The 22,519-nt window shown below is 41.6% G+C and overlaps 1 protein-coding gene across 1 annotated transcript in view; it reads right to left on the reverse strand.

The window, feature by feature from the left end:
* Positions 1 to 20,853, reverse strand: part of LOC127911381 (ankyrin repeat and fibronectin type-III domain-containing protein 1-like) — a 176,013-nt gene extending 155,160 nt beyond the window's left edge. The window contains exons 1-3 of the mRNA XM_052477748.1: positions 20,783 to 20,853; positions 2,176 to 2,392; positions 542 to 752 (exon numbers count right to left, since the gene is read on the reverse strand). Of these exons, the coding sequence (XP_052333708.1) occupies positions 542 to 752; positions 2,176 to 2,376 (412 nt within the window). The 5' untranslated portion in view covers positions 2,377 to 2,392; positions 20,783 to 20,853. The remainder of the gene's footprint in view (positions 1 to 541; positions 753 to 2,175; positions 2,393 to 20,782) is intronic.
* Between the last annotated feature and the right edge of the window lie 1,666 nt (positions 20,854 to 22,519).

Genomic DNA, 22,519 nt, shown 5'->3' on the forward strand with positions numbered 1-22,519 from the left:
TTCCTGTTCCTAGACCAGTTAACCCACTGTTCCTAGGTTAACCCACTGTTCCTAGACCAGTTAACCCATTGTTCCTAGGCCAGTTAACCCACTGTTCCTGTTCCTAGACCAGTTAACCCAGTTCCTAGGCCAGTTACCAGTTAACCAGTTAACCTGTTCCTATTGTTCCTAGGCCAGTTAACCCACTGTTCCTAGACCAGTTAACCCACTGTTCCTAGACCAGTTAACCCACTGTTCCTAGGCCAGTTAACCCACTGTTCCTAGACCAGTTAACCCACTGTTCCTAGGCCAGTTTACCCACTGTTCCTAGACCAGTTAACCCACTGTTCCTAGACCAGTTAACCCACTGTTCCTAGACCAGTTAACCCACTGTTCCTAGGCCAGTTAACCCACTGTTCCTAGACCAGTTAACCCACTGTTCCTAGACCAGTTAACCCACTGTTCCTAGACCAGTTAACCCACTGTTCCTAGGCCCTCATTTTAAATAAGAATGTGTTCTTAACTGACTTGCCTAGTTAAATAAAGGTGAATAAATACTCACAGTGAGGGCTCTCCTTGCCGCCGGCCTTCAGCAGTAGTTTGGCTATAGGTGTGTTGTTGGTCATGACGGCCACGTCTAGCGGCGTTAACCCTTGGCTGTTGGGCGTGTTGAGGTCCAGCTCCTCAGCTGTGTATTGGTAGAGAAGGATCTGGACGGCCTCTACATCCTGCTGCTCCACCGCCTCAAACAGACACTCACTACCCTGCATGTTCTGGAGGGACACACACACACACACACACACACACAGGGGTCAGGAGACAATCCTCATTGTTGTCGTCATCAACAGCACTCACCCACAGCTCCAGAAAGTCATAGGCTCTGAGCTATACTGATAGACAATTGAAGCTTTAACCAAACCAAGGGCAGACCCAGCAACAACGTGTAGTGATTGATGGACCGTAGAGAGGAGAGGTGGTCCTCTGTAGCTCAGTTGGTAGAGGATGGCACACACAACACCTGAATAGTGGGTTTGATTCCCAGGACCACCACATACATATAACATGTATGCATGCGTGACTGAGTGGCTTTGGATGAAATCAGACGCCATATTACATGGGGACAGTACTGTCTATCTGTCACAGTGAGAGAACACTGACACGATCCAACACTCAGAATTTAAAAAAAAACTACACTCTCTGATCGATTGGCACAATCAATATCATATCACTCATTTCACATTCAATTATCATTGTAGCGTGTCGGTGGAACGTGTGTGTGGGTTAACATCAGATCAGTTGGAGTGTGATTAAGCCAATGCTAGGTTATTGTTCAGCGTGATGGAAACACATACGCCTGGAGGACTAATGACAAGTGTGCTTCTGTGTGTAAGGAAAAGCCTGGAAGAACATTCTGTCCAAAAAGCAGTGACATTTACAACACATCCAGTGGAGAGAGAGAGAGAGAGAGAGAGAGAGAGAGAGAGAGAGAGAGAGAGAGAGAGAGAGAGAGAGAGACAAAGAGAGGTGAAGAGAGGTGAAGAGAAGGAGGTAGCACCGCAGTGAAAGTCCTGATGCGGTAACATTCAAAGATGGAATCCGAATGCCACTGTTCTCATCCAGCGCCTTAGTTTGTGTTTTGTTGACAAAACGGTTCAAAACCCAGCAGTACATATTATTCTGTTCTATCTGGCGTGTGATGATGTCAAAAAATAGTTTTTTTGTTTGTAGTAACTTCTGTGTTGTTGTAATAACCCAAACGGACGTGGTAGTTTCATCGGCTACGGCATCTATAGCTGTAATGAGTAATTAACAAGCTGTACGTGAGATGTAACCCGGTGGAACATGTCATTAGACTGGGACACATCAGCCCTAGTGTGAGAACACACTGAAACCTCTCTAATACACACACACGCACCCGCACGCACACACACACACACACACACACACACACACACACACACACACACACACACACACACACACACACACACACACACACACACACACACACACACACACACACACACACACACACACACACACACACACACACACATATCCTTCACATCCTTCATGCTTGTTTTTTGCTGTTCTCCAATGTAAATGTATAGAAATTCAGTAAATGAGCTTCAACTTTCTAAAAATGTCTTGGATGTGGAAAAAAACCACACAAACATAGCATGTATGCATGGACACACAATCCCAACTCACCGAGCCCTTGTGATGACCGTGGCGTTCTCCGCGGCCGAAGAAGTAGGCGTCCTCGAAGGAGGAGTGGCCTCCTTTCAGCTTCTCTGATAGGTTCCTGTAGAGGCGCTTGGCGGCGCTGGGGGAGGCAGGGCCTCCCGAGCACTTCCTGGTGTGGGACAACTGCAGGTTCTGCATCTGTTGAGTCATGCTGACGGAATAGTTCCTAAAGGAGGGAAGGAGAGAAGGGAGGGAGAGGAAAAAGTCATTTCAATGTGCAAGAGCAATTTCTACCCAATTATACAATAGAACGGCCGACAATAAAGACAGTACAAACTGATGGGTTTGAAAATGGACGAGTTTCAGGTTCTGCACTTCTGACGGAACAGAAGTTCCTAAAGGAAAATATATTAGAAAAATACCAAGGCACTCTTCATATCTGGGGCAAGTTAAAATCATCTTTATTATCTTTTCATGTCCTAGAGGATGACAAAAACAACACACACACGTTAGCATTTTAGTTTCCTTCTTCGGGACTGTGAAGGAAAACGTCATTTCAATGTAATCAATTTCCTTTGAGAACATTTCTACCCAGTTATACATGTGACAAATACGGAGACAGTACAACATTAATAACAGATCCATGACAGTGGAAGAGACTTACTGACAGATGTGTTAGTGAAAGGTGAAAAGGGGTCATTTCTGAGTCTCTCTCTGAACGATACGCTATGGCTAACATGGATGATTTGGGCCATGGAACGGCCGCTAATTCCAGGAATGTATTGACAGAGCAATGGCTGAACAATCTTTAATGATCCTCGCATCATATTTCCAAGAAACACACCAAATAACCATTACTCAGCCCTTCTGGCCAGCTAGATAGACCGGCCATAAATGATTGCTTCACTCACTTCTGCTCGGTAGGAAAAATTACTGTTGACCCACAGGCTCCCGTTAAATTCATTTCCCCATCGGCTGCACAGATTTGATCTGGCGCTCAGAGAAATGACAAGAGAGACAGGAGAGACAAAGAGGTACACACAGGGACATGAACAATGAAATAAAGGTGGACATTTTTCTTTTACGGTGAAATAATAACACAGAAATGTGTTTTCTACCGTAGAATCATCACAAAACATTCATGTGTTGAAAGACCTTAGTTTAATATTGGATTCTGAAGACAAACATTTGTTAACATTTTACGTAAGGTGTCATAATGTAGGAGTAACATAAGTCATTGACAGGATGACTTGTCATCAACAACAACAAATACCAACAACTACAGTACACGGCTGGTGATAAATTCCTCAGGCTGTATTCTGTCTCCAAATGTTGTTACAAGCAGCACCATATCGCCAAGTCAAATTCTGACTATGTAAACGTACTTGGCAAATGAAGGTGATTCTGATCATTTGTCCTAATTTTGATTCATTTGATTCAATAGCGATTATTTGGTTGCCAAGTTCATCTGTGCTGGTGCAAAAGCAAAGCTCCACTCAGCTGTGAGAGAGAAGTGAAGAGCTCAGTTATGAGGAGCGCTCCTCAGCAACCATTCATGAAAAAAGGAACATTCTAGTGTTACTCTAGTTATTATCTCTTCACTGTTCCAGAAGCCAGGCGAGGGAGTCAAGACAACCAGTCAAATTCTTATCTTTCGTCTGTCAAAACAGAATGATATTTTACATAGCCACAGAGGGATGGGATGCTTGAATACAAACATGCTTCACTTTTACAATAGAAAGGCTGCATTTACACAGGCAGACCAATTATTTATTTATTTTTTATATTTTTTATTTTACTCCATTTTACCCCATTTTTTCCCGCACCAGTGTGTCGGAGGTAACACCGTCCAACTGACGAGGTCAGCCTGCAGGCGCCTGGCCTGCTATAACAAATCATTAACGCACGATAAGACCAGTAAATCTCCCCCACCCCCACCCGACCAAACCCTCCAGTAACCCGGACAACGCTGGGCCAATTATGCGCCGCCCCAAGGGACTCCCAATCACGGCCGGTTGTGACACAGAATGGGATTGAACCTGATGCAGTGTCTCAGACTCAGGAGGACCAGGCACCCCAATTGTGATCTTTTGCCACGAATTGGCAGATCAGATCTTTTGCCTATAATTGAGCAAAGGATCAGAATTGGACTGCTTGTGTAAACACAGCCAAAGAAATAGAAAGACTAAAAAACTAGGGTGGTTCGGTTTTGGTTCGATTATTAAAAAATAATAATGGTTTTCGATTTTGGTTTGAATTTTGTGGGTTGAACGCTGTAAAAACACAGAATAAAACAATGAAGTCCCATGACGGTAGTGACTGCCCATTACTGATGATCATTTATTAACCTTCATTTATTCACATTATTTTACTTTAATACAATACATCAGTTGTTGTGTAAATTAAATGTGTTTTATTTGATGACTATTATCTAATTCCATGTTACCCTCTCATCTCTATATAGCTGCTGCCTACGCGGTCTGACAAAACTATTTTAGTCTTCAAACTAAACTGAACAAAAATATAAATGCAACATGCTACAATTTAAATGATTTTACTGAGTTACAGTTGATATAAGGAAATCAATCAATTTATTAAATGAATGTATTATGGCCTAATCTATGGATTTCACATTGAGAATGAGTTTTTTCCCCCACAAAAGGACTTTATTACTGGCAGAAATACTCCTCAGGTTCATCAGCTGTCCGGATGGCTGGTCTTAGACGGTCCCTCAGGTGAAGAAGGCGGATGTGGAGGGCCTGGGCTGCCATGGTTACACGTGGTCTGCGGTTGTGAGGCAAGTTGGACGTACTGCCACATTATCTTAAATGAAGTTGGAGGGGGATTATGGTAGGGAAATTATTATTGTGGACATTCCTGTAGTCAGTATTCCAATTTCACGCTCCTTCAAAACATGAGACATCTGTGGCATTGTGTTGTGTGACAAAACTGCACATTATAGAGTGACCTTTTATTATCGTCAGCACAAGGTGCACCTGTGTAATAATCATGCCGTTTAATCAGCTTCTTGATATGCCACAATTATCAGGTAGATGGATTAACTTGACAAAGGTGAAATGCTCACGAACAAGGATTTTTTGTTGAATTAGTTGTCTAAAAAATGAAAAATAACCAAAACGTTAAATCACTCAGCACTATCTATTGAATAAAGCAAGACTAACTAATTGACTGATTGATTGATTCATTGGCTGACAAGTTTAACTTATTATGGCTGGGGGGCAGTATTGAGTAGCTTGGATGAATAAGGTGCCCAGAGTAAACTGCCTGCTACTCAGGCCCAGAAGCCAAGTCATGCATATTATTAGTAGATATTGATAGAAAACACTCTGAAGTTTCTAAAACTGTTTGAATGATGTCTGTGAGTATAACAGAACTCATATGGCAGGCAAAAGCCTGAGAAAAAATCCAACCAGGAAGTGGGAAAGTCTTTGCCTATCCAATATACAGTGTATACAGTGTAAAATTTGGTCCGATTGCACTTCCTAAGGCTTCCACTAGATATCAACCGCCTTTAGAACCTTGTTTCAGGCTTCTACTGTGAAGGGGGAACGAATAAGAGCTGTTTGAGTCAGGGGTCTGACAGAATGTCATGAGCGCGATCGTGAGAGCTAGCTGCGTTCCTTTTCATTTCTAAAGACAAAGGAATTGTCTGGTTGGAATATTATTGAAGATTTATGATAAAAACATCCTAAAGATTGATTCGATACATCGTTTAACATATTTCTACGAACTGTAATGGACCTGCCGTCTGAACTAAGTGCCTGCGCCTTGTGAATTTGAATTTGTGAACTAAACACGCAAACAAAAAGGAGGTATTTGGACATAAATGATGGACATCATTGAACAAAACAAACATGTATTGTGGAACTGGGATTCCTGGGAGTGCATTCCGATGAAGATCATCAAAGGTAAGTGAATATTTATAATGCTATTTCTGACTTCTGTTGACTCCACAACATGGCGGGTATGGCTTGTTTTGGTCTCTGAGCGCTGTACTCAGATTATTGCATGGTGTGCTTTTTCTGTAAAGCTTTGTTGAAATCTGACACAGCGGTTGCATTAAGGAGAAGTATATCTTTAATTCCATGTATAACGCTTGTATTTTCATCAACATTTATGATGAGTATTTCTGTAAATTGATGTGGCTCTCTGCAAAATCAGATGTTTTGAAAGCAAAACATTACTGAACATAACGCGCCAATGTAAACTGATATTTTTGGATATAAATATGAACTTTATTGAACAAAACATACATGTATTGTGTAACATGAAGTCCTATGAGTGTCATCTGATGAAGATCATCAAAGGTTAGTGATTAATTTTATCTCTATTTCTGATTTTTGTGACTCCTCTCTTTGGCTGGAAAAATGGCGGTTTTTCTGTGACCTAACATAATCGCATGGTATGCTTTTGTCGTGAAGCCTTTTTGAAATCAGACACTGTGGTGAGATTAACAACAAGTTTATCTTTAAAATGGTGTACCTCTATTCTACCTAATGTTTACATACGTATACATATGAGATGAATAATGTAGGGTATATACTGTACTCTATATCATCTACTGCATCCTTATGTAATACATGTATCACTAGCCACTTTAACTATGCCACTTTGTTTACATACTCATCTCATATGTATATACTGCACTCAATACCATCTACTGTATCTTGCCTATGCCGCTCTGTACCATCACTCATTCATATATCTTTATGTATCTTTATGTACATATTCTTTATCCCCTTACACTTGTGTCTATAAGGTAGTAGTTTTGGAATTGTTAGCTAGATTACTTGTTGGTTATTAGTGCATTGTCGGAACTAGAAGCAAGCATTTCGCTACACTCGCACTAACATCTGCTAACCATGTGTGTATGTGACAAATACAATTTGATTTGATTTGATTGTATGTTTGAGGAATTTTAATGAGATTTCTGTTGTTTGAATTTGGCGCCCTGCACTTTCACTGGCTGTTGTCAAATCGATCCCGTTACGGGATTTCAGCCGTAAGAAGTTAAGTGAGCAAGTGAAGGCCCTTATTGGCCTGAATATCCTGAAATATCACCACATATTACACCAGAGAGTAAAGGGACAGGAATGAAACAGAACCAATCACATGACCAATTAGTGACACTGCAGGGGAAAGCGTGTATGTGAGTGTGTGCTTGCGTGCGTGTGTGTCTGCATGTCTGTGTGTGTGCGTGTGTGTGCCTATATGCGTGTCTCTCCACTAAGAGGCGAATAAACAAAAATATCCACAAAAGGCACTCTTGCACACTCACAACCGACCACAGAATAGACACCTCAGTCCATCCATAAGTGTGAATTGAACGTTTGCTTCGTCACTCCATGTATCTATTGAGAGGACACTGGAACAGGGAATTAGGGAATTAGTGATGTACATCACACTGAGTAAACCTTTAATCTATCTCTACTCTACCTCTACTCTACCTTTAATCTATCTCTACTCTACCTCTATTCTACCTTGAATCTACCTCTACTCTACCTTTAATCTACCTCTACTCTACCTTTAATCTATCTCTACTCTACCTCTATTCTACCTTGAATCTACCTCTACTCTACCTTTAATCTACCTCTACTCTACCTTTACTCTACCTTTAATCTATCTCTACTCTACCTCTACTCTACCTTGAATCTACCTCTACTCTACCTTTAATCTACCTCTACTCTACCTTTAATCTATCTCTACTCTACCTCTATTCTACCTTGAATCTACCTCTACTCTACCTCTATTCTACCTTGAATCTACCTCTACTCTACCCTTAATCTATCTCTACTCTACCTCTATTCTACCTTGAATCTACCTCTACTCTACCTTTAATCTACCTCTACTCTACCTTTACTCTACCTTTAATCTATCTCTACTCTACCTCTATTCTACCTTGAATCTACCTCTACTCTACCTTTAATCTACCTCTACTCTACCTTTAATCTATCTCTACTCTACCTCTATTCTACCTTGAATCTACCTCTACTCTACCTTTAATCTACCTCTACTCTACCTTTACTCTACCTCTACTCTACCTCTACCTCTATTATACCTTTAATCTACCTCTACTCTACCTTTAATCTATCTCTTCCTCTGTCTCTACCTCTACTCTACCTCTTCTCTACCTCTACCTCTATTCTACCTTTAATCTACCTCTACTCTACCTTTAATCTATCTCTTCCTCTGTCTCTACCTCTACTCTACCTCTTCTCTACCTCTACCTCTATTCTACCTTTAATCTACCTCTACTCTACCTTTACTCTACCTCTACCTCTACTCCACCTCTACTCAAACGTTAATCCACCTCTACTCTATCTTTACTCTACCTCTATTTTACCTCTACTCAAACTTTAATCTACCTCTTCTCTACCTCTATTCTACCTTTAATCTACTCTACATTTATTCTACCTCTACCTCTACTCCACCTCTACTCAAACTTTAATCTACCTCTATTCTACCTTTAATCTACCTCTACTCTACCTTTAATCTACCTCTACTCTACCTTTACTCTACCTCTATTCTACCTCTACCTGTACTCCACCTCTACTCAAACTTTAATCTACCTCTTCTCTACCTCTATTCTACCTTTAATCTACTCTACCTCTACTCTACCTCTACATTTATTCTACCTCTACCTCTTCTCTACCTCTACTCCACCTCTACTCAAACCTCTACTCTACCTTATATCCACTTCTACTCTACCTTTAATCTACCTCTACTCAACTTTTAATCTACCTCTACTCTACCTGTACCCTACATCTAATCTACCTCTTCTCTACCTCTATTCTACCTCTACCTCTACTCCACCTCTACTCAAACTTTAATCTACCTCTTCTCTACCTCTATTCTACCTTTAATCTACTCTACCTCTACATGTATTCTACCTCTACCTCTTCTCTACCTCTACTCTACCTCTACTCTACCTTTAATCCACTTCTACTCTACCTTTAATCTACATCTACTCAATTTTTAATCAACCTCTACTCTACCTTTACCCTACATCTAATCTACCTCTACTCTACCTTTACTCTACCTTTATTCTACCTCTACCTCTACTCCACCTCTACTCAAACCTTACCTCTATTCTACCTCTACCTTTACTTTACCTTTACTCTACCACTACTCTACCCTACCTCTACTCTACCTCTACCTCTTCTCTACTATACCTCTACACTACCTCTACATTTATTCTACCTCTACCTTTACTCTACCTTTACTCTAACACTACTCTGCTCTACCCTACCTCTACTCTACCTCTACCTCTACCCGGCATCTACCCTACTTCTACCTCTACTGTACCTCTACCTCTACTGTACCTCTATTGTACCTCTACCTCTACTCTACCTTACCTCTACATTTACTCTAACTCTACTCCACCTCTACTCTACCTCTACATCTACTGTACCTCTACTCTACCTCTACTTTACCTCTACTGTACCTCTACTGTACCTCTACTCTACATCCTCATTTATTCACCCTATACCTCTACTCTACCTCTACTCTACCTCTACCTCTACTGTACCTCTACCTACACCTCTACCTCTACTCTACCTACACCTCTACTCTACCTCTACTCTACCTCTACCTTTACTCTACCTTTACTCTAACACTACTCTACTCTACCCTACCTCTACCCTCCCTCTACCCGGCATCTACCCTACCTCTACCTCTACTCTACCTCTTCTCTACTGTACCTCTACTCTACCTCTACTCTAACCTAACTTTACCTCTTACTCTACCTCTACCTCTTCTCTACTCTACCTCTACATTTATTCTACCTCTACCTCTACTCTATCTCTACATTTATTCTACCTCTACCTCTTCTCTACTGTACCTCTACTCTACCTCTACCTCTACTCTACCTTACCTCTACTCCACCTCTACTCTACCTTTACTCTACCTCTACTCTCCCATTTACCTCTACTCTACCTCTACTCTACACCTCTACTCTACCTACAACTCTATTCTACCTCTACTCTACCTACACCTTTACTCTCCCTCTACTCTACCTACACCTCTACTCTACCTATACTCTACTCTACCTCTACTACAAACTACAAAAGCAGCAGATAGAAGAGTACCTACAAAGCAGCAGATAGAGGAGTACCTTCAAAGCAGCAGATAGGAGAGCGGTATAGTGACTACAAAGCAGCAGATAGAGTCAATACAAAGCAGCAGATAGGAGAGCGGTATAGTGACTACAAAGCAGCAGATAGAAGAGTACCTACAAAGCAGCAGATAGAAGAGAGGTATAGTAACTACAAAGCAGGAGATAGAAGAGTACCTACAAAGCAGCAGATAGAAGAGTACCTACAAAGCAGCAGATAGAAGAGTAACTACAAAGCAGCAGATAGAAGGGGAACTACAAAGCAGCAGATAGAAGAGAAGCTACAAAGCAGCAGATAGAAGAGTACCTACAAAGCAGCATATAGAAGAGTAGCTACAAAGCAGCAGATATAAAAGAACTACAAAGCAGCAGATAGAAGAGAGGTATAGTAACTACAAAGCAGCAGATAGAGGAGTACCTACAAAGCAGCAGATAGAAGAGTACCTACAAAGCAGCGGATAGAAGAGTACCTACAAAGCAGCAGATAGAAGAGTAACTACAAAGCAGCAGATAGAAGAGAGGTATAGTAACTACAAAGCAGCAGATAGAAGAGTAACTACAAAGCAGCAGATATAAGAGAAGTATAGTAACTACAAAGTAGCAGATAGAAGAGAGGTATAGTAACTACAAAGCAGCAGATAGAAGAGTAACTACAAAGCAGCAGATAGAAGAGTAGCTACAAAGCAGCAGATAGAGAAGTACCTACAAAGCAGCAGATAGAAGAGAGGTATAGTAACTACAAATCAGCAGATAGAAGAGAGGTATAGTAACTACAAAGCAGCAGATAGAAGAGAGGTATAGTGACTACAAAGCAGCAGATAGAAGAGTAACTACAAAGCAGCAGATAGATGAGTAGCTACAAATCAGCAGATAGAGGATTACCTTCAAAGCAGCAGATAGGAGAGCGGTATAGTGACTACAAAGCAGCAGATAGAAGAGTACCTACAAAGCAGCAGATAGAAGAGAGGTATAGTTTTTTATTTTTTATTTTTATTTCACCTTTATTTAACCAGGTAGGCTAGTTGAGAACAAGTTCTCATTTGCAACTGCGACCTGGCCAAGATAAAGCATAGCAGTGTGAACAGACAACACAGAGTTACACATGGAGTAAACAATTAACAAGTCAATAACACAGTAGAAAAAAACTACAAAGCAGCAGATAGAAGAGTACCTACAAAGCAAGAGATAGAAGAGAGGCATAGTAACTACAAAGCAGCAGATAGAAGAGTAAATACAAAGCAGCAGATAGAAGAGTACCTACAAAGCAGCAGATAGAAGAGTAGCTACAAAGCAGCAGAAAGAAGAGTAGCTACAAAGCAGCAGATAGAAGAGTAGCTACAAAGCAGCAGATAGAGAAGTACCTACAAAGCAGCAGATAGAAAAGAGGTATAGTAACTACAAATCAGCAGATAGAAGAGAGGTATAGTAACTACAAAGCAGCAGATAGAAGAGAAGTATAGTAACTACAAAGTAGCAGATAGAAGAGAGGTATAGTAACTACAAAGCAGCAGATAGAAGAGTAACTACAAAGCAGCAGATAGAAGAGTAGCTACAAAGCAGCAGATACAGAAGTACCTACAAAGCAGCAGATAGAAGAGAGGTATAGTAACTACAAATCAGCAGATAGAAGAGAGGTATAGTAACTACAAAGCAGCAGATAGAAGAGTAACTACAAAGCAGCAGATAGAAGAGAGGTATAGTAACTACAAAGTAGCAGATAGAAGAGAGGTATAGTAACTACAAAGCAGCAGATAGAAGAGAGGTATAGTAACTACAAAGCAGCAGATAGAAGAGTAACTACAAAGCAGCAGATAGAAGAGAAGTATAGTAACTACAAAGTAGCAGATAGAAGAGAGGTATAGTAACTACAAAGCAGCAGATAGAAGAGAGGTATAGTGACTACAAAGCAGCAGATAGAAGAGTAACTACAAAGCAGCAGATAGAAGAGAGGTATAGTAACTACAAAGCAGCAGATAGAAGAGAGATATAGTAACTACAAAGCAGCAGATAGAAGAGTAACTACAAAGCAGCAGATAGAAGAGAAGTATAGTAACTACAAAGTAGCAGATAGAAGAGAACTACAAAGCAGCAGATAGAAAAGAAGTATAGTAACTACAAAGCAGCAGATAGAAGAGTAACTACAAAGCAGCAGATAGAAGAGAAGTATAGTAACTACAAAGCAGCAGATAGAAGAGTACTCTACAAAGCAGCAGATAGAAGAGAGGTATAGTAACTACAAAGCAGCAGATAGAATAGTAACTACAAAGCAGCAGATACAAGGGTACCTACAACGCAGCAGATAGAAGAGTAGCTACAACGCAGGAGATAGAAGAGTATCTACAAAGCAGCAGATAGAGGAGTAGCTACAAAACAGCAGATAGAAGAGTACCCACAAAGCAGCAGATAGAGGAGTACCTACAAAGCAGCAGATAGAAGGGGATCTACAAAGCAACAGATAGAAGGGGAACTACAAAACAGCAGATAGAAGAGAAACTACAAACCAGCAGATAGAATAGTAGCTACAAAGCAGCAGAAAGAAGAGTAGCTACAATGCAGCAGATAGAAGCGTAGCTACAAAGCAGCAGATAGAAAAGTACCTACAAAGTAGCAGATCGAAGAGAGGTATAGTAACTACAAAGCAGCAGATAGAAGAGTACTTACAAAGCAGCAGATAGAAGAGAGGTATAGTAACTACAAAGCCGCACATAGAAGATTACCTACAAAGCAGCAGATAGAAGAGATGTATAGTAACTACAAAGCAGCAGATAGAGGAGTACTTACAAAGCAGCAGATAGAAGAGAGGTATAGTAACTACAAAGCAGCAGATAGAAGAGTAACTACAAAGCAGCAGATAGAAGAGAGGTATAGTAGCTACGAAGCAGCAGATAGAAGAGAGGTATAGTAACTACAAAGCAGCAGATGGAGGAGTAAGAACAAAGCAGTAGATAGAAGAGAGGTAGAGTAACTACAAAGCCGCACATAGAAGATTACCTACAAAGCAACAGATAGAAGAGAGGTATAGTAACAACAAAGCAGCAGATAGAGGAGTAACAACAAAGCAGCAGATAGAAGAGAGGTATAGTAACTACAAAGCAGCAGATAGAGGAGATGTATAGTAACTACAAAGCAGCAGATAGAAGAGAGGTATAGTAACTACAAAGCAGCAGATAGAAGAGAGGTATACTAACTACAAAGCAGCAGATAGAAGAGAGGTAGAGTAACTACAAAGCAGCAGATAGAAGAGTAACTACAAAGCAGCAGATAGAAGAGAGGTATAGTAACTACAAAGTAGCAGATAGAAGAGTACTCAACAAAGCAGCAGATAGAAGAGAGGTATAGTACCTACAAAGCAGCAGATAGTAGAGTACCTACAAAGCAGCAGATACAAGGGTAACTACAACGCAGCAGATAGAAGAGTAGCTACAACGCAGCAGATAGAAGAGTATCTACAAAGCAGCAGATAGAAGAGTAGCTACAAAGCAGCAGATAGAAGCGTAGCTACAAAGCAGCAGATAGAAGGGGAACTACAAAGCAGCAGATAGAAGAGAAGCTACAAAGCAGCAGATAGAATAGTTGCTACAAAGCAGCAGAAAGAAGAGTAGCTACAATGCAGCAAATAGAAGCGCAGCTACAAAGCAGCAGATAGAAAAGTACCTACAAAGTAGCAGATAGAAGAGAGGTATAGTAACTACAAAGCAGCAGATAGAAGAGAGGTATAGTAACTACAAAGCAGCAGATAGAGGAGAGGTATAGTAACTACAAAGCAGCAGATAGAGGAGAGGTATAGTAACTACAAAGCAGCAGATAGAGGAGAGGTATAGTAACTACAAAGCAGCAGATAGAAGAGAGGTATAGTAACTACAAAGCAGCAGATAGAAGAGAGGTATAGTAACTACAAAGCAGCAGATAGAGGAGAAACTACAAACCAGCAGATAGAATAGTAGCTACAAAGCAGCAGAAAGAAGAGTAGCTACAATGCAGCAGATAGAAGCGTAGCTACAAAGCAGCAGATAGAAAAGTACCTACAAAGTAGCAGATCGAAGAGAGGTATAGTAACTACAAAGCAGCAGATAGAAGAGTACTTACAAAGCTGCAGATAGAAGAGAGGTATAGTAACTACAAAGCCGCACATAGAAGATTACCTACAAAGCAGCAGATAGAAGAGATGTATAGTAACTACAAAGCAGCAGATAGAGGAGTACTTACAAAGCAGCAGATAGAAGAGAGGTATAGTAACTACAAAGCAGCAGATAGAAGAGTAACTACAAAGCAGCAGATAGAAGAGAGGTATAGTAGCTACGAAGCAGCAGATAGAAGAGAGGTATAGTAACTACAAAGCAGCAGATAGAAGAGTAACAACAAAGCAGCAGATAGAAGAGAGGTATAGTAACTACAAAGCAGCAGATAGAGGAGAGGTATAGTAACTACAAAGCAGCAGATGGAGGAGTAAGAACAAAGCAGTAGATAGAAGAGAGGTAGAGTAACTACAAAGCCGCACATAGAAGATTACCTACAAAGCAACAGATAGAAGAGAGGTATAGTAACAACAAAGCAGCAGATAGAGGAGTAACAACAAAGCAGCAGATAGAAGAGAGGTATAGTAACTACAAAGCAGCAGATAGAGGAGATGTATAGTAACTACAAAGCAGCAGATAGAAGAGAGGTATAGTAACTACAAAGCAGCAGATAGAAGAGAGGTATACTAACTACAAAGCAGCAGATAGAAGAGAGGTAGAGTAACTACAAAGCAGCAGATAAAAGAGTAACTACAAAGCAGCAGATAGAAGAGAGGTATAGTAACTACAAAGTAGCAGATAGAAGAGTACTCAAAAAAGCAGCAGATAGAAGAGAGGTATAGTACCTACAAAGCAGCAGATAGTAGAGTACCTACAAAGCAGCAGATACAAGGGTACCTACAACGCAGCAGATAGAAGAGTAGCTACAACGCAGCAGATAGAAGAGTATCTACAAAGCAGCAGATAGAAGAGTAGCTACAAAGCAGCAGATAGAAGCGTAGCTACAAAGCAGCAGATAGAAGAGAAGCTACAAAGCAGCAGATAGAATAGTTGCTACAAAGCAGCAGAAAGAAGAGTAGCTACAATGCAGCAAATAGAAGCGCAGCTACAAAGCAGCAGATAGAAAAGTACCTACAAAGTAGCAGATAGAAGAGAGGTATAGTAACTACAAAGCAGCAGATAGAAGAGAGGTATAGTAACTACAACGCAGCAGATAGAAGAGAGGTATAGTAACTACAAAGCAGCAGATAGAAGAGAGGTATAGTAACTACAAAGCAGCAGATAGAAGAGAGGTATAGTAACTACAAAGCAGCAGATAGAGGAGAGGTATAGTAACTACAAAGCAGCAGATAGAGGAGAGGTATAGTAACTACAAAGCAGCAGATAGAAGAGAGGTATAGTAACTACAAAGCAGCAGATAGAAGAGAGGTATAGTAACTACAAAGCAGCAGATAGAGGAGAGGTATAGTAACTACAAAGCAGCAGATAGAGGAGAGGTATAGTAACTACAAAGCAGCAGATAGAGGAGAGGTATAGTAACTACAAAGCAGCAGATAGAAGAGAGGTATAGTAACTACAACGCAGCAGATAGAAGAGAGGTATAGTAACTACAAAGCAGCAGATAGAGGAGAGGTATGGTAACTACAAAGCAGCAGATAGAAGAGAAGTATAGTAACTACAACGCAGCAGATAGAAGAGAGGTATAGTAACTACAAAGCAGCAGATAGAGGAGAGGTATAGTAACTACAAAGCAGCAGATAGAGGAGAGGTATAGTAACTACAAAGCAGCAGATAGAGGAGAGGTATAGTAACTACAAAGCAGCAGATAGAAGAGAGGTATAGTAACTACAAAGCAGCAGATAGAAGAGAGGTATAGTAACTACAAAGCAGCAGATAGAAGAGAAGCTACAAAGCAGCAGATAGAATAGTTGCTACAAAGCAGCAGAAAGAAGAGTAGCTACAATGCAGCAAATAGAAGCGCAGCTACAAAGCAGCAGATAGAAAAGTACCTACAAAGTAGCAGATAGAAGAGAGGTATAGTAACTACAAAGCAGCAGATAGAAGAGAGGTATAGTAACTACAAAGCAGCAGATAGAGGAGAGGTATAGTAACTACAACGCAGCAGATAGAAGAGAGGTATAGTAACTACAAAGCAGCAGATAGAAGAGAGGTATAGTAACTACAAAGCAGCAGATAGAGGAGAGGTATAGTAACTACAAAGCAGCAGATAGAGGAGAGGTATAGTAACTACAAAGCAGCAGATAGAAGAGAGGTATAGTAACTACAAAGCAGCAGATAGAAGAGAGGTATAGTAACTACAAAGCAGCAGATAGAGGAGAGGTATAGTAACTACAAAGCAGCAGATAGAGGAGAGGTATAGTAACTACAAAGCAGCAGATAGAGGAGAGGTATAGTAACTACAACGCAGCAGATAGAAGAGAGGTATAGTAACTACAAAGCAGCAGATAGAAGAGAGGTATAGTAACTACAAAGCAGCAGATAGAGGAGAGGTATAGTAACTACAAAGCAGCAGATAGAGGAGAGGTATAGTAACTACAAAGCAGCAGATAGAAGAGAGGTATAGTAACTACAAAGCAGCAGATAGAAGAGAGGTATAGTAACTACAAAGCAGCAGATAGAGGAGAGGTATAGTAACTACAAAGCAGCAGATAGAGGAGAGGTATAGTAACTACAAAGCAGCAGATAGAGGAGAGGTATAGTAACTACAAAGCAGCAGATAGAAGAGAGGTATAGTAACTACAACGCAGCAGATAGAAGAGAGGTATAGTAACTACAAAGCAGCAGATAGAGGAGAGGTATGGTAACTACAAAGCAGCAGATAGAAGAGAAGTATAGTAACTACAACGCAGCAGATAGAAGAGAGGTATAGTAACTACAAAGCAGCAGATAGAGGAGAGGTATAGTAACTACAAAGCAGCAGATAGAGGAGAGAAGTATAGTAACTACAAAGCAGCAGATAGAAGAGAGGTATAGTAACTACAAAGCAGCAGATAGAAGAGAGGTATAGTAACTACAAAGCAGCAGATAGAAGAGAGGTATAGTAACTACAAAGCAGCAGATAGAAGAGAAGCTACAACTACAAAGCAGCAGATAGAATAGTTGCTACAAAGCAGCAGAAAGAAGAGTAGCTACAATGCAGCAAATAGAAGAGAGGTATAGTAACGCAGCTACAAAGCAGCAGATAGAAAAGTACCTACAAAGTAGCAGATAGAAGAGAGGTATAGTAACTACAAAGCAGCAGATAGAAGAGAGGTATAGTAACTACAAAGCAGCAGATAGAGGAGAGGTATAGTAACTACAACGCAGCAGATAGAAGAGAGGTATAGTAACTACAAAGCAGCAGATAGAAGAGAGGTATAGTAACTACAAAGCAGCAGATAGAGGAGTAACAACAAAGCAGCAGATAGAAGAGAGGTATAGTAACTACAAAGCAGCAGATAGAGGAGATGTATAGTAACTACAAAGCAGCAGATAGAAGAGAGGTATAGTAACTACAAAGCAGCAGATAGAAGAGAGGTATACTAACTACAAAGCAGCAGATAGAAGAGAGGTAGAGTAACTACAAAGCAGCAGATAGAAGAGTAACTACAAAGCAGCAGATAGAAGAGAGGTATAGTAACTACAAAGTAGCAGATAGAAGAGTACTACAACAAAGCAGCAGATAGAAGATAGAGGATAGGTATAGTACCTACAAAGCAGCAGATACAAGGGTAACTACAACGCAGCAGATAGAAGAGAGGTATAGTAACTACAAAGCAGATAGATAGAGGAGCAGCAGATATAGTAAAAGCAGCAGAAGAAGAGTATAGCAGCAGATAGAGGAGAGGTATAGTAACTACAAAGCAGCAGATAGAAGAGAGGTATAGTAACTACAAAGCAGCAGATAGAAGATAGGTATAGTAACTACAAAGCAGCAGATAGAGGAGAGGTATAGTAACTACAAAGCAGCAGATAGAGGAGAGGTATAGTAACTACAAAGCAGCAGATATAGGAGAGGTATAGTAACTACAAAGCAGCAGATAGAGGAGAGGTATAGTAACTACAAACCAGCAGATAGAGGAGAGGTATAGTAACTACAACGCAGCAGATAGAAGAGAGGCATAGTAACTACAAAGCAGCAGATAGAGGAGAGGTATGGTAACTACAAAGCAGCAGATAGAAGAGTAGTAGAGCAGCAGATAGAGGAGAGGTATAGTAACTACAAAGCAGCAGATAGAGGAGAGGTATAGTAACTACAAAGCAGCAGATAGAAGAGAGGTATAGTAACTACAAAGCAGCAGATAGAAGAGTAGTAGAGTAGCAGATAGAAGGGTAGCAGATATAAAGAGAGAAAGTGGTACATTCTGAAGAGTAAATTGGAAAAGCAATTCAATGTAAATCAGTGGATATATCTCAAATGGCACCCTATTCTCTATATAGTACACTACTTTTACACCAGGGATATATCTCAAATGGCACCCTATTCTCTATATAGTACACTACTTTTACACCAGGGGTGCATATGTTGTGTCCGAAAACCGTCTTGTCCACTACTTACTAAAATGTATTCAACTTTTTATGTTAACTAGCTAATCATACTACATACTATTTCAAATGTACTGTTTTGTAAAAATGTATGCAGTTTGGCAAGAAATGTCAACATACTAATGTGCAATTGGGTTGTTTCCCGTCATTAGTCCATTTTGGTACAGCCCGTCTCCTATTCTGACTATCAGCTTCTGTCAAACACACGTGGGTCTGAAAAGACAATTCTCTTCCTCAACAGTGTGCAGTGAATTGTACTAGATGAAAAGCCTAAATGAATATGACATCCTGGCATTTAATAAAGCATACTCAATTTTGGAAATATCCCATACTATAAAATATATATATTTTTTCAAATAACCAATCAGGCTATTATTTACAATGCAAGTATGGGTATTGGGATACGGCCAGAGAGTGATAGATGTGGTGAGGTACTGTGTGTTCCCGAGGGGGGGTGTTAGTTCTTCAACACGTTGTGTCCAGCTGTTGTTGCTGCTGCGACATCATTATTCAATCACTCCCACAAAGAAAAAAAACACCACTCTGATTCCGCATCAAATAAAACGTGCCTACAGAACATCGTTAAGTAAAGTGCCTACAGAACATCGTTAAGTAAAGTGCCTACAGAACATCGTTAAGTAAAGTGCCTACAGAACATCGTTAAGTAAAGTGCCTACAGAACATCGTTAAGTAAAGTGCCTACAGAACATCGTTAAGTAAAGTGCCTACAGAACATCGTTAAGTAAAGTGCCTACAGAACATCGTTAAGTAAAGTGCCTACAGAACATCGTTAAGTAAAGTGCCTACAGAACATCGCTAAGTAAAGTGCCTACAGAACATCGTTAAGTAAAGTGCCTACAGAACATCGCTAAGTAAAGTGCCTACAGAACATCGTTAAGTAAAGAGCCTACAGAACATCGTTAAGTAAAGTGCCTACAGAACATCGCTAAGTAAAGTGCCTACAGAACATCGCTAAGTAAAGTGCCTACAGAACATCGCTAAGTAAAGTGCCTACAGAACATCGCTAAGTAAAGTGCCTACAGAACTGGAAGGCGGAGCAACAGACAGACATGTACTAGTCTCAGTACCAACAACTGTCTACTGCAACACATGCACATACAAAGGACAAAGAGACAGAGAGTGTCAGAGACAGAGAGAGAGAGAGAGGAGAGAGTCAGAGAGAGAGAGGAGAGAGTCGGAGACAGAGAGAGAGAGAGAGACGGATAGAGAGAGAGAAGGGAGAGAGAGACAGAGGGAGAATGGAGAGAGAGAAGGGAGAGAGACACGGAGAGAGAGAGAGAGACAGAAGGGATAAGGACAACTCCAGCTTCAATCAATACTGTTTGTGCGAAACCAAAAAAGCAACAGTCTATCCCTTCTAACAGACAGGAATGCAGAGCAGCGGACATACAGTATCTAACATACACTATCTGCCTACCAGCCAGTGTCTATCTAGTCTGCATCTCTCACCCACCAAGTTCAACTCATCACTGATCAGCAGGCAGCACAGCAGACACATACTGACCCCACACCCACACATACGCATACTGATGCAGATATCATACGCATACCGATAGCGATATATCTGTGTCTATGTGTGTGTGTGTGTGTGTGTGTGTGTGTGTGTGTGTGTGTGTGTGTGTGTGTGTGTGTGTGTGTGTGTGTGTGTGTGTGTGTGTGTGTGTGTGTGTGTGTGTGTGTGTGTGTGTGTGTGTGTGTGTGTGTGCACATCTGCATATTAGTGTGTGTGCATGCGCCTATTCATCTTGCGTGTGTGTCTGTACATCTGTGCGTTAGTGTATATGTGTATTCACCTGCATGTGTGTGTGTGTGCGCGTGTGCGTGTGTGTGCGCGTGTGCGTGTGTGTGTGCGTGTGCGCGCGTGTGTGTGTGTGTGTGTGTGTGCTGGCTCCTTCCTTACCTGCCCAGACTGTGAGAGGTGTGTGGTGAGGTGCCCGTGTAGAACAGCAGTCTGATGTCCTTTACCAAAGCATCCCCCGGTCTCTGATTCAACCTCTGAGCCAGACGAGATAGCTTACTCTCCCACCTGACAGAGGAGACGGGGAAAAGAGAGGAATAGAAGAGGAGAGAGGAGGGAGGAGAGGAGGGAGAGAGGAGGGAGAGAGAGGAAGAGGAGAGAGGAGGGAGGAGAGGAGGGAGAGGGAGGAGAGGAGGGAGAGAGGAGGGAGAGAGGAGGGAGGAGAGGAGGGAGAGGGAGGTCAGTCCTGAACGGTATCCTTGAGCGGAGATTTTAAGATTAGAAGCAAAAGGTAAATTCCTCACTGTCTTTCTATCACACAGAAAAAGAGAGGAAAGTACTGTAGGCATTTCTCTCTGAGCTCTAAGGAGTGCCAGGTGTCACTCAGGTAATCGTAGCCCAGATCGGAAGCTCTCTCCTGGCTGTCTGTCACGCTGAGTCCCTCTCTGGAGCACATCCAGACTTCTAAAATCAATGTTAGTCCATCCTGTTCTGGAACTTCCAAGAAAGCATGTGGAGAAGGGCAGATTATTCAGTCCTTTCTAGAGCTCTATGTCCACATTATGTAAAGCAAAGTAAACCCAGTTCCAGAACTTTATTCTCTAAGAGTCTCTCTCAGGACAAGTGTATCCCCAGAGTGGCGTATTGTCCTGGGTCAGTTTCAGAGCAGCATAGCCCCTTTGTGGTTCCTACTCTGGAGCTCGTCTCAGAATTCCTCTCCTTGGTCTGAAAGTACTGAGCACCTGTTCAACGCAGCTCTGTGTAAGCAAACACATCCCGCTTCAGCTGCACACACAAACCCGCGCACAGCACACACACACACACACACACAGAAATGAGCACATTAAAGGGAGCAGGGGAGTGAGAGAAAGAGAGAGGGGGGGGAGAGAGAGAACGAGAGAGAGAGAGAGAGAGAGAACGAGAGAGAGAGAGAGCGAGAGACAGAACGAGAGAGAGAGCGAGAGAGAGGGGGAAGAGCACGCGAGAGAGAACGAGAGAGAACGAGAGAGAACGAAAGAGAGAGAGCCAGAGAGAGAACGAGAGAGAGCGAGAGACAGAGCAAGAGAGAGAACGAGAGAGAGAGAGAGAGAGAGAGAGAGAGAGAGACAGAGAGAGACAGAGAGAGAGAGAGACATAAAGGATGATGTGCTTGGGGGGTAGGGGAGGTGAATGCAGAGTGCAGTGAGAGTGGGCGACTAGAGGAGATGAGCGGAGAGATGCTGAGCGCACACACACACACACACACACACACACACACACACACACACACACACACACACACACACACACACACACACACACACACACACACACACACACACACACACACACACACACACACACACACACACACACACACACACACACACACACACACACACACACACAAACACACACACACACACTGTCGGCAGCCGTTACACAGACTGTACTGAGCACAAAAAGCCTGGGGTTCTTTTAGAGAAGTGGGGATGGAGAGGAGGAGGGGTAGAGGAGGAGGAGGATGGATTACTGGATTAAGGAAAAGGGAGAGATGTGGATGACATGTTGTCAGAGGTGGAGACAGAGATAATGAAGAAGAGAGGAGGGGGGAAGAGTGAGGTTGACCTAATAATAAGATGGGTGGAAGGAAATTACACCTGTTGTGAGATGGTGGAGGGGAGTGAAGGAAGTCGAGTG

The sequence above is a fragment of the Oncorhynchus keta genome, chromosome 24 (genome assembly GCF_023373465.1).
Source record: "Oncorhynchus keta strain PuntledgeMale-10-30-2019 chromosome 24, Oket_V2, whole genome shotgun sequence".
NCBI lineage: Eukaryota > Metazoa > Chordata > Actinopteri > Salmoniformes > Salmonidae > Oncorhynchus > Oncorhynchus keta.